The sequence below is a fragment of the Telmatherina bonti genome (assembly GCF_933228915.1).
Source record: "Telmatherina bonti genome assembly, chromosome: 15".
NCBI classification, from domain to species: Eukaryota; Metazoa; Chordata; class Actinopteri; order Atheriniformes; family Telmatherinidae; genus Telmatherina; species Telmatherina bonti.
In genome coordinates, this window is record NC_136613.1 from 24,517,172 (window position 1) to 24,534,830 (window position 17,659).

At 39.8% G+C, this 17,659-nt stretch overlaps 1 protein-coding gene across 5 annotated transcripts in view; it reads left to right on the forward strand.

Moving 5' to 3' along the window:
• Positions 1-3,497: 3,497 nt before the first annotated feature.
• The window catches only part of epha3 (eph receptor A3), a 112,845-nt gene continuing 98,683 nt past the window's right edge, over positions 3,498-17,659 (forward strand). For all 5 annotated transcript variants that reach the window (XM_079254028.1, XM_079254029.1, XM_079254030.1 and 2 more), the window contains exons 1-2: positions 3,498-3,624; positions 12,278-12,342. In XM_079254028.1, coding sequence (XP_079110154.1) covers positions 3,531-3,624; positions 12,278-12,342 — 159 coding nt within the window. In that variant the 5' untranslated portion in view covers positions 3,498-3,530. The remainder of the gene's footprint in view (positions 3,625-12,277; positions 12,343-17,659) is intronic.

A 17,659-nucleotide genomic window follows, 5' to 3' on the forward strand; every position in this document is an offset into this window, starting at 1 on the left:
GCCTGTCGCCCAAAGCCAGCTGGGATAGGCTCCAGCTTCCCCACAACCCTGAATTGGAATAAGCGGCTTGGAAAATGAATGAATGAATGAATGAATGAATATGCGATCATCAGCTGCTGGAATTTTTTTACTTTTATATTATAAAGACAAACTTTACTGTAGTGCTGCTAGTTTATTTAACAGATTGTTGTTCTGCTTCTTTTTTTTTTTTTCAGGTAAATTTGCAACACTGCTGTTATATTATCCACTGAGTCCATGAAACAAGCCATGTGAAACATTGTTGAGGATCACTGCGTATGATTTTTGTTTTAGCTTTTATCTAAGGGGACAGCCTGTCCTTTCAACAACTGGCAATTATCATATTTTCTATCCTATCTTTTTCCTATTTACATGAAAAAATAATCCCATAACCCCCAGATACTCCCTACAAGCTTTACACTTTGATCCCTGCCAGCTCCTTTCCCACAGAACTAAAACAATATGATGTAGATTTGGAAAGAGAAGTCTTGTGGAAGGAGGCCCGGCTCTGTCTCACCCTGTTATGGCTGCTCAGTCAGTCCTATCACAACCATCTCTCAGTGGGTGAGAGGGAGGACTTGCCTCATGAACCATAACCTAATTAATCATTGGTGCAAACTGTGGGGCACTTGATTTTTTTTTTTTTTTCCTTTTTCTTTCATGTAAACAGTTCCACACACTTAGCCGGACACATTCTTTATAACAGAATTGACGTTCATAAGCTGATGCTTAAACCGACTGGTTCCACCACTTAGCAAAGACACAATACTCGAAAAGTGATGTTTGTATTGCGGCAGTCCAAAGTAATATTATGTTAATTGTACTTTAGTGGGGCCAACTTCCATTCTTTTTCTTCTGAATTCTCATATAGTCCTTCCAGAAAATAATAGGAGGGCAGAATGAGTGAAGAACTGTGGTGCTGGCAAATGTATGAAAGCGTCCGTGGTATGATGTTTGGTGTGGGGGGATAGTGTTACATGCCAGCAGCCCGCTGGCTTCTCCTCCTTCTCTACACTGCGAGTATGGAGGAATGTGCCGCCTGAGAACCGCAGGGAGGAAGAGGGTACTGACAGCGAGCAGTAAACACAGTCAGCCTATGTGTTTGTTTGTTTGTGCGTTACTGTGTAGGAGCGCCAGGTCTTGGCAACTTCAAAGCTGCTGCTAAACAACATCTGTTCCATGAGTTTGGAGCGCTATTCAGCCTTGTCAGAACACACCATGACTTCAAATTGCGGCCGTAAATCAATATTTTCCTCCTTCTCATACTAGATTGTTCCACTGGCAGGAGATCAAGATGGACAAACTCTGACTGTGAAGAGAGGAAAAAAATGTTGGAGTGGATAGAGATGGGAGGGACCCATCGCATTCTTCCAATTCACCACAATCAGAAACAGATTTTCAGCAATTAGTTGGAACTTGCTTACAGGTTTATCAGCTAAAAACACAGTGACAGGGCTTCTCGGACAACTACAAGATAACAATTCAACTTATTATGACTGTCAGTATAAAGCCCTTCGAAATGTCATAATAACTCATAATTCATGTCAAGAATGCTTGTAATCACTTTGAGTTCCTCACACTCTTTCTTTACGTTGTGAATGAATAAATTTAGTTAAGATATTTCCTTTTTTCAGAAAATAAGAGGAGGACAGAATGAAAGCTTGTAAATTTCAAGCCCACAATGGCCATCCACTAAATTGATTGTTCACTGTGGGGCATCTAATATTAATCTTTCTCAGTGTGTAATAAGTGAATTAGTGGGAAGTAGAAGATGATGTATGACGATGGTTGGCATGTCTAAAACCTGCTGTAAATCCACATGCCACACAGTCACTTAATAACGTAGCCAGAGACCTCCTGGCATCATTCTTCTCCGTATCCAACGACGACCGAAGACTCGTGAAAGTCTGACTGTCGGTGCTCTGAGCCAACCATTAGAAAAGATTTACTCTAAGTCTTAATTCACTAGAAAGGATTTTTCTGAACACACAACCCTTCACAAGGTGTACAGAGTAAATTATGACTTCCTAAAAGAAAGAAAATAAATGTTTGTGTTCTTAAAAAAGGAATCAGTGTTAATAGGAATCTACAAAACACCACTTGTTATGTTTACATAATCTTGTACAAATATAACTTAGCTAATACTTCTAAATGGTTTGTTTAATCATTCATCGAACAAGCTGCAGCCTAACATCAGCATCAGCTGCATCGATATTTCAGCTATGATCAACAACAAAAAAAAAAATATTAAAAAGTAGTTATTTGTCATATTTTATACAACACTGATCATTTGAATGCTCCATCTCTTACACTGAATGTATTAATTGATAAGTCATTTACATTCAGGAGCCATGTCCTCCAAGTCCAAGCGGATCTACATTGTTGGACTCAGTGTGCACTGTGTCCTTTAACTTTTCCCATACATCACATGCTTTCCAAAACCGCCAAGCTCCAACCCCCCACCACAACAGCTGGTGTCTCAGCGAGGGCCCTGACGTTACACTGCCACCCCAGCCATTCAGTATACATCCAGCATTGTGGTGTTGGGGGCCCCTAATGGCTTGCTCCGAAAAATGCCCACATTAAACTGAATACAAGCACATCACACGTCTTTCAGCACAACGATAAATAAAACGTTGTCCTTCAATAGGTGATTAGTATAACACGGAAAACAGCATAAACATTTCTTTCTATTCTCAGAAGTCTTTGGTGGATTAATGTAAACGGTTCATCTCGTAAAAAGTTCCACTTTAAACAAAAGGTTGATTGACTTTAGTTTTGTGTGTCGCAAACGGCAAAACATGCACATTCATGTGAAGAAAACTGTTTTGTGTGCATGAATTCATTCCCCCTGTGTGGATTTCACTTTCAACTCATTGCTTCAATGATATTCATTTTCCATGCGGGCTCTGTGAAATAGGATTAACAACATGTTGTTTCAATTTTATCTGTAAAGTTGGAGGGCATAACAGGGTGGTCTGAAGCCAACATTAAAAACGATAAAAAAAAAGAAGAAAAGAAAATAAGATGGAAGCTGTGATTTATAAGCAGCCAATGCTGGATTTTCTTTCAGTTTAAAGCCTCACATCAGTAAATGGGGCAAATAAATGGTACTCTGTTCCTCATGTTTTGAGAAAGACTAGCTTTGAACAAAATGTGGATGAATTATTGAAAGAGTACGACAGGAAATTGTGTTGCCTTTCTATTGATCCAAATGTTTCCCTGCTCTTCATTTCACCAGTTCACAAAGCCATTGACTCAGGCTGTAAATTAGGCTACAGTGAAATCAACAACTGCAACCGTGGTCGAAAAAAGTCCTCGCGTGGTTCAAATGGCAGGTTGACCTGTGATGAACTCGAGCGCGGCTGTCAGACTCTGTAGGACCCAGCGGAAAACTGCTCCAACCGGAGGGAGACGGCGCAAGAGAGAGGGGGGGAGAAAGCTGAGTGGAGAGAAGACGTTCCCAGACCAGTCAGTGGCTTCATGGAGTTATGTACCTCTGATCCGCCGCCATGGATTGCAATCCGCGATCACTCCTTTTTATTTTTCACCTTTTACTGTCCGGCGTCATTCCCGCCTTTCCCGTCATTTACCCCCCTAATGAAGGTAAGCAAACTCTCAGCTGCGGACGTTTGGCTTTTTGTGTGTGCGCTCGCTTTTATGCTTGTGTGTGCATGTGTGTGTGTGTGTGTGTGTGTGTGAGAATGGTGCGCTACGGCACTCGTCGCCGCGCGTCGTGCGCTCGCCGCTGACTTACTGTTCATATGATAACAATAAGAAGATGATCCGACGCGCTCGGAGGTGACAATGTGGCAGCACAGGGACGCGACAGCAGATCGCTGGCACACATAAGTAGATGTTCAACTTGAGGAGAGATTCGTACAGAGCAGACATGGTAGCCTGGTTTCGGACAGTTTTGTTAATAAGGGTTCATAGTTGTTTAAATGGGAGTGATTTAACTGAGCGATTCCAAAGCAGCTTTAAAAGCGCATCTGGGGAGTTTTTTTTTTTTTTAGAAGATGTGCGTGAAGTGTTTGTATGGAAGGTTTTTGTCTAGTTATCTGTTTAACCTTTTTTTTTTTTCTTTTTCTTTTTTTTTTTTTGGAGTAGCCCCAGTTTCCGGGTCACTTCCACCAGCTCAGTTAAAAGACAATCAAAGCAGAGGATGAAGAGTTGTGGAGTGCGCAGAAACGCTCGTAGCTGTTGATGGTTTTTGGTCGGAAAAAAAACACACACACACACACACACACACACACACATCTAATGTGGAGATGTTTGACTGGTTATCTTAAGAAGTTGTCGAGTATCATCGACTTATAATATGTATAAACCATTTTAAATACACCCTTAGGAGTTATGGGAGACGTTTCAGAGAGGTCTTTTGTGTTGCTTTGCGTTCAGACACGGCACCAGGGTCCAGTTTCGGCACAGCGACTTCTTCAAACTGGGCTTCACACTGGATAAAAAAACAAATAAGTGTGATGATTAAAACATATTTTATTGTATAGGACAGGTTATAGTAGGCTTAAATGGTTCTAAAATGTCATGTTTTTGTTAGCACATTTTAAACTTAAAGCTTATTAAGGTGAAAGCGTTTTACAGCGGGGGACAACGAAGCCGTGGTGCGTGCTGAAGATGCACGAGCCTGTAACCCTTAACTCTCCAAAAGACTGAAAACTTCATTCCATTGGAGGATAATGTGAAGTTCATAAAACGATTATACTGCTTTAATATGAAAAACAAAGTTAAATAAAGCTCACATAAAATAATAATAATAATAATAAACAATAGCTCTATGAATTCACAATAGACCACCAAAAAGTTTCAATTTCAGGCAGCTAATGAAACTTTCAATCCAAAAAAGTGATCGATTTCGTTTTACTGGGCCTTTATTATACATAATATTCTATTTCAAAAGAGAAAACGTGCAAACGATTTATGAAACTATAGTCTGGATCATTCTGTCACATATAAAAGAAACGATATGCTGTTACAGGTTTAGAAAGTTTGAGGCAAGACTCACTGAGACTGACTCTGCCTTTGAGCTTAATGTTTGAGACACAACCAAATAAAAAGATTAAATGCCCGAAGCTTGGTGCTTTTTTTTTTTTTTGTTTCTGAAACGTAACTAGATTTGCTCCTGAACTTAAGAGACGAGTTTGTCAGAAACACAAGTTGAAAGCTCACAGTGTTTCTCTTCCCAAATCAAAATGTTTGTGGAATTGATATTTAATTTATAATTTACTAATTGATTCGCAAAAAGAAGAAAAAAAAACACACTTTTAAAGTGTTTTTCTTTTGTGCATAAACTTTGGAGTAAAGCAAATAGCTTGGGTAATTTGGTAATGCGGTGCAAGAGAGCAATAGATTTAATTTATGGTGCTTGAACTGACGGCGAGTCGGAAATATGTTCTGCGTGACAAAACGGTATAAAAACTGACCGAGTGACAGGCCTGCTGCAAATCCGGGACTCCGAGTTCGAATGTGAAACTTTGTTAAACATCTAACAGCCATTATTTCAATACTTTACCGAAGTGTGTGGCAGATGGATAATGAAACGCATGATGTCTGAAACACTGAGAAGGAGAAAAGACCATTAGAACTATGCTCCAAAAATAAGTTGCATAATTAAAGAGAGAGAGAAAAAGTAGTGTTTTAGTGCCTGTATTAGAAAACTTTTTGTGTGAGGGAGTTGGAGAAAAAAGACACACACACACGCACACACAAACTGAGAGAAAGACAAATCCACTGAGTTATTAAGGAATAAGATGGGGGAGCTTTTTTTTCAGATGTCAAAACATAGAATAAAGACTAAACGATTAGACAGCTCATAAATCTACCAGAGAGTGTCAGTATCGAGCTGTTTTGTCTCTATAAGTTATTGTATATAACTGCACGCAGGCTTCTGAACCCAGAGTTCTTGGTGGATCAACAAGAGGACAAAACGCAGTTTGAAGTGAGCAGAGCTTCCGTCGTCGATTCAAGCAGCCTTGATGCAAATGAATAGTTAGGTTTGGCTGCAGTCCAACGACAAGAAACTTATTTATTATATTCTGATTTTAATGTAACTGTTGCGCACAGAAGGCAAAAACAACAAGAAGCCACTTAAGTGTCGCAAATACATGAAGACAGGAGCACAAAAACACTAAAAGAATCTCTTTTGTGTATATGTGTGTGACTTAACTTTAAGACACTTCTTTGATATATATAATAATCATATTTTATGTGGTGCTTTGCAAGAAACCATTCGGAAAAAAAGTTGCGGAACACACGCACACACACACACACACACACATACACAGACGTATACACATGTATGACCTTTCTATCACTTATTTTTCTTATGTTTGCTATTGGTACTCATAGTATCTTTATCTTTTGTGACTGTGCCCAACTATTTATCCTAATACTGTTAATCGATTCATTAATCGACTGATTCTTTCGTTTGTTAGTTCAGGCTGCTGGTAGTGAAGTGTCGCCAAAGCGCCGTACATCTGACCCTGGAAAGCTCTTTGTAAATGTAAAGCGGTGAAGACTTATAAAGATTTTGGATTGCCAGATTTTACCATGATGCTTATCAGAGTTATTGCAATAGGACATATAAATGAACGAGCAGCCAAAGGAGCAGTTTGTATCCCAACTTCAGCTTTAATAGGATAATGACAAACTCATTTTCCTCCTATTTTTTTTTTTACCCCCCACCGTATTTTTAATGTTTTTTTTTTCGGGGTAGAGTTCATGACTCACCTTTTTTTTTTCTTTTTTTTTTTTTTTTTTTTTTTTTTTTTTTTTAATAAACTTTGATTCCCTCACTGGGTCTTTATAAACTTGTTCAAAGTTTAGGGAGATAAAAAAGTTAAAGTGGACATTTCGTAGCACGGATTCATTGTTCCTGGGACACAAAAATATAAGTACTTTTCCTCCCTCTTTGGAGGAGAAGAACATCTTGAGTTGTGCTCTTGTGCCGCTTTTCCTTTTAGGTGGTGGAACGCAGGCCCTCTGCGGGACGCCAGTAGGCCCTGGGTATATTTAGCAGGTTGTCGGCCCGGAGAGCGCCATGCAGCAGTCCCGCTGGGGCGCAGGAGCCTCTGCGCGCTCTGGCACTTCTCAGAAGTGCGCGCACGTTTAAATAATCTCAGTTTCTTGACGCCTATAAGCAAATGTACATGCTGACCAGACACTGTTGAAGACAGGTGTCCCCAGTTAAACAACGTCTTCAACGCTTTATATATATATATATATATATATATATATATATATATATATATATATATATATATATATATATATATATATATATGTGTGTGTGTGTGTGTGTGTGTGTGTACGTGTGTGTGTATCGGACAAATTTAAGGGAAAGAAGGAAGAAAGAAAGAAAGAATAAAAAGGAAGAAATGATGAAATGAAAAAGAAAGAAGAATGGGGGCAGAGGGGCTGGGCAAGCAGCAGCAACATCAGACAGAGCGACTCTGCTCTTGAATAATTCATAATGGGAGGTGAACACTTCACCCTTTAACACAGACACAAGTCGCCTTGCTCTGCCTGCACTGCGGCCTGCCAACCGTCAACATGCACAGTACCAGACTGCCAACACAAAGACCCATCCAGTTTTTCACAGGCTGTTCTATTCTATTCTATTCTATTCTATTCTATTCTATTCTATTCTATTCTATTCTATTCTATTCTCAGTCTTTGATGAAGTCCGGTGTGTTTCTTTCGAGCATCACCACTCATCCAACATCTTGATTCTGTCTGTGACTGTTTTTCCATTCTCATCACTCATGAGTTAGTCTGTGGAAACAAGCTATCAAGTTAACATGCATGCTGGACAGTCACACAGCAGTAAATGCTAATAACACACACATCACGATAAGTAGCCTCCAACCCGTTGCACATGTGACACTAGATATATGATTATGCAGCATGTATAATCATCGTATATCTAGTGTCACTGACAACATCCATCCGTCAGGTTCATTTTACGTGTGTGGGTTTTAAATGGTGGTCTCGGTTTGCTTTTATATTGATTCACCTGTTTCTACCTCTGGTCTTTTGCTCCCTCTCAGACAGGCTGGCTGAGTTTGCTATTAATACTCCCGTTTAGAGGCACTCCCTGATGGGGCAGGGGCTATATGCTTGGCTGACGCTAGCTTGCTAACTGACTCGGTGTGTGTGTGTGTGTTTGCGCATGTATGTGTGTTTGAAAGAGAGAGTGAGAGAATGAGAGAGTGAAGACTATCAAAAAATGTTTGCATATGTTTTCATTTTTATGCTTGCTTGAATGCGCACATGCAGGCATAGGCACAATTTTTGGTAAGCATCGAAAAGGGTATGCATATCGTAGATGTTCCCGTGTGCCAACACATGTGTGTAATGCTTCCCTTTTGAAGCCCTTCCCATATCCGGTGCTACTCTACCTCAGTGTGCTCAGTCCCATTGTTGCTTGGATGCAGATGAGTCTTCTGATGGGATCTTGTGTTTATGTCTGTGTGTAGGTGCTGAGCTTTCCAGCCAAGTGCAGCTGGAGGGGCCTCTTTTCCTTCTGCGATATGAGAGCTGTCTAATTTTCCTCTCTCAAATTCCTTCGCTCAGCTCAATTTGAGTGGTGGGCTCGGCTCGTTGAGAAATGTAAATTGGAGGCAATGGGCCTGGATGCTGAGCTGCTATTATCTGACATGAACAGATAGCTTCATTAGACTCTAATAGTAATGTGTCTACTGTCACTCAGCCTCGGAGTTCTGTAGCCTGCATACAGCTCAGGTGATTCTCAATTTAGTACGACTGCAAACCTAAAATTACACGCTTCCATTCGTGTCTTTGCCAGTTTTAGACTCTTTATGTGTCACATTAGCTACTGTTTCTTAAATATACTTGAGGAAAATGATGACTTTATATGAAGAAGTCACTTCCCTCTGCGGTTAGGATAAGTTAATTCTTTCTTACTGAAATAGGTTTCCATGCCACAGTAGAGATTCATGACCCACTATGGGATGTGTACGTGCTTGCTTATTTAATCTTCGAACTGAAGAATGCAAGTATTCCTCATATTTTCCCAATGAGTGGCGTTACAGCTGAAAGGCCTTACTGAGCTGCTGCTTCGCTTTAATGAGTATAAATGCACTCGCTTGGCCACACAACTATTCAGTGTTCACTTCTGAGTATGCGCGCGTGTGTGTGTGTATCGATGTGGTGTTCTCAGCAGGACAAAGTGAAATGAGATGAATCAGTTCTCTTGGAGCAGTGAAACTTTTCTCTGTCCTCTAACTTTTCCATATAGGTCACATAATGTGCATGTGTGCAATCACAACATGTGAATCGCTTTGATCTTTTTTTAAGGTCTTTTTGCTTTGAGACAAAATTATTTAGAAGTATTGAACATATGCCCACTTAGCGCCATCACCACACAGCAGAAAGCTCCCTGCTGTCTAAAAGCATGCACGTTAGGTTAATTGGTGGTGCTAAATGGACCATATGAGTGTAAACATGTCTGGCTGTTTGTCTTATTTGTCTCTTGATCAGCTTGTGATGAATATGAGTTGTACCTTGATTCTTGCCCTTTATCAGCTGGGAAAGGCTCCAGTCCTCTTCCAGCAGGGTGGAGCGTGCGTAGAAAATGAACAAATGCTTACCCATGATCATAAACTGCCAAAAAAAATAACAGTTCTATTACAAAACATCATACCTGTTTATTGAATATAAGGAGATATTAGGTCTCCTTTTTTAAAGTGACATTGCAAAATGTCTGCAGTACACAGCAGTCAGTGCACTCTCGAATGCGGGAATTAGGGATGATTTGTCACGTGCATGCTAAACAAAACGTTGCGTGTAACAGGAATGTCTGACCAATGAATTTTCACCTTCTAATTTAACTCAAACCGTGGACGTTCAGTAAACATCGTAACATTTGCTTTTCTCAATGTTGCAAAATAGAGATTATTCATCTGAGATGGACTGGCGAGCTGTCCAGGGTGTACCCTGCCTGTCGCCCAAAGCCAGCTGGGATAGGCTCCAGCTTCCCCGCGACCCTGAATTGGATTAAGCGGTTCAGAAAATGAATGAATGAATGAATCTGAGAACAAATTGTGCTTCTCCTAGTTGAGCTTGTTGAATGCTGCCTAATGCAGACAGTGCAACCACTCATAACATCACCTAAGCTCCCCTAAAGATAAAGATTATGAATAATTCCTTACTGCACTAAAGAGATTTAACTGTTTTTAGCTTCATGTTTAACCCACACTTACAAATGCATGTTTTCCTCACTTTCCTGTTCAAGATACAAAAACAGCTTTAGATATAGAAAAACACAAGACAAAAACATCCTACTAAATTATTTGGATGCATTTGTCTTTTGTAGCTTAAAAATAAACATAATACAAAAGCTACACAAACATCCAATGTTTGTTACTCCACATAATCTAGTGTCAATCTGCTTGTGACATTTTATCAGCTAATGTGGGGCATCCATGGATCACATGGTTGCCTTCACATTCCTCATTCTGCGTGTCATGACCCATACTGACAGTTGCATTCAGTGGCAATCATTCATTTTGCACCCATGTGTATACACTCAAAAAAATAACAATCATAAAAAGACTGCAGTTCATTTTCAGAGTTTCTAGAAGAGGCTGTATGGAATGTCAGAGTCAGGACAAATCCATTAGTGTACAAGTCACCCTGTTTTTTTGTGCTATTTACTGTGACAGAAATCCTGTCACCAGTTCTTCAATACCCTAGAAGTGTGTAGAGCAGTCCTATAAACACGGCTTGGGCTTTGGCTTCATGGAGTCCACAGTACAAAAGCTATTTTTACAAAGTCTCAGCTGAGCACCTTGTCTTATTTATCCTCTATTAGACATGGAGTTCTCCTTTCTTTTGCTTGAAGTCTGTTTGAAAAATAAAAAGAAAAAAATCCTGGCCACACACACACACACACACACACACACACACGAACACACACACAAAGAACTGTATTTCCATTCATTATAAATGGATTTATATTTTGGTTTGAGTGTGGCCAATTGAATTTCTGACCACTTTTGAAACTGGTGATTGCATTTTAATTTAGATTTGAAGCAGTTTTGCCTTACCTTGATACAACCCAATCACTATGGATGAGTCAGGTAGAGCAGGCGCAATTGGGTCAAACACACGTGCTTTTGGAATAAACATATTTTTGTGCTTTTTCAAACACTGGCTTTACTTCGGCTGCCCTTTTCTGCAAGGAAAGACATCTTATTTTCCTGTGTGAGCATGCGTTATATGCAGTGTGTGTGTGTGTGTGTGTGTGTGTGTGTGTTCAGTTTTCCTTTCACACAAGACATTAAACTCGCTAACACCTACTAACATTTGGCTTTCATCTTCAATGGGATGGGGACCATGAGTTAAGTCAAAAGACAAAGTAGTCACGGGCATTTATTGGCTTCAGCTGTGTCCTGATTGAAACAAGACACCTGGGTGGACATTCGAATATTTGCTTCGTGGTGCCCTTGAAGCTCCAAGAATGAGCGCTTTCTTAAAACCATATACCAACCAAAGCTTCTAACGGTGAGACTTCGAAACTGTCCAGAACATCAGCCTGAAGACAAAAAGACATCAACCAATCAGTTTAACCAGTCTGTGGAGCTGCCCCTGCTGTCTGGTCAAAGACAGCAACCAATTTTTCTGTTAAAATCAGCTTAGCAGAGATTGTGGGCCACCACAATCTGTAGAACAGTTGAATGCCATCCATTTATGCACTGGTAATCTGTCGCAATTTAGTCTATTTATTTAGATATAGAAGCACTTCACTCAAGTAAACGACCCTGTTTTTGGCTTTGGGACATGAGTCTTCTTTTGAAGGTGCGTCTGTGTTTCAAAAACCTGTACATACATGCTACTATGGTATGAAAGCAGATTGTGAAAATCTTGGAAAAGTGACGACATTCTGACTCAAAAGGTGATTTAAGGCAAAGACTGAGACTTCGGATTAGTGCTGGGATTAGATTTAGGTTTATGTTGGGTTAGGAGGAAGGTGTGGTTGGGCACTTAGTAGGTAGCTAACATTAATGTAAGGGAAAGGGAAGACATTGCCATTCTCACAAATATGGCCATATAAACACGAGTGTGAGAGTGTGTGTGTGGCAGCTGTGCAAACAAAGTCATGATCAGCGCAAGAGGTTGGAGGCTGTTCCTGTGGGATTTAATAAAGGCTAATTGGGGCTAACTAGAACTAGACACTCAAATGTTGTCTTTGTTTTGTCCTCTTTCCTCTTCACCACAGTGAACCTGTTAGACTCTAAAGCAAGCCAAGGGGAGTTAGGATGGATTTCCCACCCATTGCATGGGGTGAGTATCTCATATCTCTAAACTTTCATCATGTTTGAATATGTTTGCTTTTATGAGACATGTAGACTAACATCAAATGGATGTGGGTTTCAGCCATGAAATCAGGATTTTGAGATTCATGTGGTTCTTATTCTATCATGTTGAACTACTGAGTCAAGTGCAGATTAACCCACTTTTTTTGTGTTTAGATGTTTTAGTCCATTTTTCGTCTTACAGGTTAAGTATTCAGAGCGTGCCATATGGTCAAGATGCTTAAGAGAAACTGCACTGTATTTATTTGTTTGTGCATTTGAGTCTGTGTGTTTAAAGACAGATTAATGCATTAAAGGATTTTTGGTTGTAGGCTCACAATCATCAACATAAGACTGTAGAAAAACTCACATCCTTTGCAGACAGTATCACATCATCAGTACTCATACAGTAGCATTTTGCTGCTGCTGCATGTGAACAGTATGGTCCTTTTGTTAACATTCCACTTAATCCATGAACAGTATGCACTAACTCATTCTGTCTGTCTGACATTTTAAGATGAGACACTGTAGGCCTGAACGCTTTCTGACTGAGATCTGGACCTAATTTGCACTCATTACACATCTTCTAAAAGGTAATCTACACACAGTGAGTGTGTATTTTACTGCGGTTTGTTTAGAGAACATCCACAACACAACTTGCAATATAAAAACCTCCTAAAGACTGTGAGAGAAAATGATTTTGAGAGACAGTGATCGGAATAATTATATAAATCTTTGTACTTATTTTATGATAATTTATGGTTGTGATTTATTTTTTCAATATACATATAAGTAAACGTAATTTTAGTATAGAGATTTTTCATATTCTGATCCTAATTTTACCATATTACAGTTAGTAGTATGCTGTTTTTTGTAAATCTAGAACAATAGAAATAGAAATAGGATAGAACAGAACAGAAAAGAATAGAACCTTTATGGATTTTTTTTTTAGAAATGTTTGTTTATGGACATGTTAAACTGAGTTTACATGTGCATATGCATTCTTAAAAGTTAAGAAAAAGGTATTACATAAAGTAGTAATACATAAAATATTGTCTTAATCTAAGCTGCTATCAAGTGGGACACATTTTTATCCAGCTTTATCTTTACAGTTTGACAAAAATATATAACTGGTGTGAACTGCTCATTTAAAAAAAAAAAAAGAAACAAAAAATGGCGCTTTATCTGTAACTTTTTCCGTTTTTTCTTTTTCTTTTTTTTTTTTTTTAATTGATATTAGACCTGTGCAAATGTAAAACAAGCCACAAATTTTGCAGCAACATTTCACATTTTGATTACGAAATTAACAACAAAAGAAAAAAAATAATAGCAGCCTCATCTATCAGTCTCCTTTTGCCACCAAAAGCTCTGGTGGGTTCTTGTTCAGTGTTTATTTGTCTAACTAGTTAGACTTCTGTGCCTCAGGGCTGGCCCACACTCTCTTTCTTTCTCTCTCAGACACACACACACACACACACATTCTCACATACACACTATGCTGTTTTTCCTTTATTAAGTGTTAGAATTACTCCTTGGCAGTGGCTTAAGGTAATCCAGTCATTTGTTCCATGGAGCTGCCAAACCTCGTTTCCCTCGGCCGTATATAGCACCGGCCCCGTCAGAACACTCTGACTTTCTTCATGAGGCTGAACCACGATGAAGAAAGAAAGACCTAAAAGGGAAAAAAAAAAAAAAAAAAACTGCAGGCATTTTAAAACGCATTTATCCCAAAGACGATTGGGCTAACCAACAATCGCGTGACAAATTGAAAGACGAGATTGATGTGCCGAGTGAAGTTCTTCACGTGTGAGCGACTGAGAACTGATATTGCGTACTTGATCCAGCACCGGACATTGGAATGTGCGGCAGAGGTTACGCAGTTTGTGTATTGATGTCTGTTTTACTTCAAGTTTTTTTTTTTTTTCTTTTACTTTGAACTGTAATTTGGATGAAAAGTATGTGATTATCCAGTTCATAAAAATGCTGCAGGGATGGGATCCAATGTCATTCCTGAGAGCAAGAGAAGTGAATGGAAGAAGGATCAAAAAGATGAATTGAAAGGCCAGAGCGAGGAAGAGTGGAAGAAAGCGAAGGAAGATGAGAGAAGGGAGGACAGGAACAAGTGAGGGAAACATACACAGAGAGATATTGCTGATGATCAAGTCCTCAAGGTGAATCATCTGTAATTACTCACGTCATCCACTGACTGCGCTCCGATAAGCAGCGTGCCCTGGGAGACCGCTGCTCACAAATGATTTCTCATAATGTGGCAGTGGCACTGAGCCCTTTCTGTCTCTTCCAAACACACACATACAGACAAACACTCCTTCACATTGATGGAGAGGCCGCGGCTATCGGCCTACCGAGACACAACGTGCTCCGGTCAGAACAAATTAAGAGCTTAGCCTCCCCAGGATGTTCACTCCGGAGCCGCCGAATGGACCGATGGGCGTGCGTCTGTGTGTTTGAGTGCGTGTGATCCAGATATACTGTTATCTGTCTGGGAGGCAGGCTGATTGCTTTGCAGTGTCCAGGGGGCTTAGCCCATCACTAAAGACTGTTAAAGATTACATTCTCGCATGCTTTGAAAGCATTCTTCAGCAACAAACCAACACCCCAGACACCGGCTGTGCATGCAGAATAGAATTAATGGGTACATACAAAGTGAAGTCAGTTCTTTATAGTGACAAGGGATGAAATGTTGCTGTCCCTGCCAGGAACTTTTCATGTTACCAAAATCTTTGGTGTAGTGATTTTTGCTTCTAGTGGAAACCTAACCATAAATATTGGAAGAGTTTCCTAAAATTTTCGAATAAGAATTAGTATTTTGCAGTTTGATACAAAATACATCATTTGTTATCATTCGGTGGTTACACATGTACTGTGCCTTTACATACTTTGGACAAAACTTCACTTTCTACAGTGCACTTTGTGCATCATGTCCTGCTTCCCGAGAGCTCTAACCAGGTGCATTTCTAGTGTTATTTCGTGACTGGAAAGTACATCTCTGAACTTCTGCATCATGTTGAAAAAGCTTCATGTTTGTAGAAAAAAGCCATCACTAACGCCATGTAGACTTCCCCATTTCTGACAAGAATATTAAAATATATTTAACCAACAATAATTATTCATAATTTGGATGAAGGGTGGGGAGGTGGTCAACTAATAATATGTTCAAGTGGTCCAAAAGCTTTAATGTCCAAAGGGTTTAATGACAGTGATGCGTAGGCTGTTTTTCTGTGTGTGGATGTGTCTATGTGACATCACTAGTGGCACATTCTCACCTGCCCTGCCAATTTCAATTTTAGCTCGTTAGCTCAAAAAGTCGACTTTGTTTGGGGAATTGTGAATGTGCAAACAAACTCTGACGGGGTTCAAAGTAGCAAAATCTGGTCAGCCTTTAAAACTAGATTTTAGTGTACTTTTGTCACGTGTGTAGCGTGGTTCAGGACCCAAATGCAGGCTAAAATGAGCCGGAGGCAGAATAAAGGAAATTGTGTTTAATCCAATGATGACAACACAGGTGGAGTCATTGAACTAAATGAAACCAGGTGAACTAATAACAAGGGAATAGGAAGCTTAGCAGAATACACAAGGGAGGAAAACTACTAAATACAACGGGAAACCAGAACTAAAGACAAGAACTACAAATGAATGAATGAATGATCATTCATTGTGTCTGGAAAAACATGTATTTTTATTGTACCACTTGTAAACAACCTACCTGGCAACTCTACACACACACACACCCTCCCTCTCTATTCCCTCCTGCCATTTTTCATATGGCGCAGGCAACGCCCCTTTGGAAAAATAATTGCATGAAGGGATCTCATATTTCTTATCCAGTGTTTTGATGCAGCTGTATTTTCCCTTCTCGACATGAGTCGCTCTCATCAGTCTAAAGCTTGTTACATCCTCCACGAGAAGCTTCGTCTGCAGTGGGAAGGGGTCACCTGCTTTTTGTGCAATGCATCTGGTTATTTCATATTTAACCAGCAATTTCGTCGTTCGGCTGTGTACGCGGCAGGATTTGTGTATTTTAATGCTGCATGTGCTTTTTTACCACCTCAATCAGCTGTTTAATCAAAACAATCCATTTTACTCACAACAGGAAAACTGCGGAAGCGGCAGCTGTCCGCTTCATGCTTTTCCGTGTTAACCACACCCACCTCAAATTTCCAACCAGTCCAACAATGCTTAACTGTGCTGCTGATAAAAGGTATGTGCTCCTGGTATTTAGGCAGCTTAATGAAACCTTAACCACGCGTTCGCACCCTGGTGGTTGGCAGACTACTGGTTGAGAACCTGTGTGATCAGAGACGCATGCAGCAGAGCTTGCGTTTTGAATGTAAATATTGTTGATGACAAGGTTTATTTTGTTGTGGCCACCAAAATTGTGATCACGATCAAAATCTGATTAATTGTGCGGCCCTAGGTAACATACGTCGTTCTATGGTGCTTTCACACCTACTAGTCCACTCGACTCAATAAGATAAGGGAGTCTGTTCATTTTGGGGTTGCAACATTCAGCTTGCATTTTCTCAAACAAATCAAACCCTTGTATTCACATATTCCCACCCTCTCTGCATGGAGAATTATTAAAGGATAGCGCAAGAAGAAAAAAATGAATAGGAAAATCCTTTAGCTATTAGTTAATTCAGGGTAGCTTTTGTTTCAACAACATAATAACAAAACATGGAGCTGCATAAAATCCTTGTAGTGTTGGGTTAATCATATCTCTAGCAGATTGTTTAACACGTTCTGACCACTAGCCATTTCCCCCAGCCATTGCTGCGTGTGCTGTGTTAAGCACAATACCCTGCATCGAACCCACAATCTTCTTTGCTTTGTAGCCCACTTGACTCACTGTCCAATGAAGGGTCGCCGGAAGCTGGAGCCTATCCCAGCAGTCTTTGGGCGAAAGGCAGGGTACACCCTGGACTACTCGCCAGTCCATCATAGAGCAATGAATGATCATGATTAATAATTTAATAATCATGATTACAATATTGATCAAAATAACTGTGATTATTATTTTGGTCATAATTGTGCAGCCCTAGTGTTAACTACTACCACATATAGTATTCTAACTTTAACTTTTTATTGATGTACCATATAAGATTTAAATCAATGCACATGCACTGATTGTAACAACTCGAACCTGCTTAGAGGAAAGTAGAAATGAGATTGTTATGCTGAATTGCTCTTGGTCCTCTTTACTCTTGGATGATAGTCAGTTCTCAGTTCTAACAATGTCTGTATTCCATGTAAGTAACCAGATCAGCTATGTGTAACGTTGCAGGTGA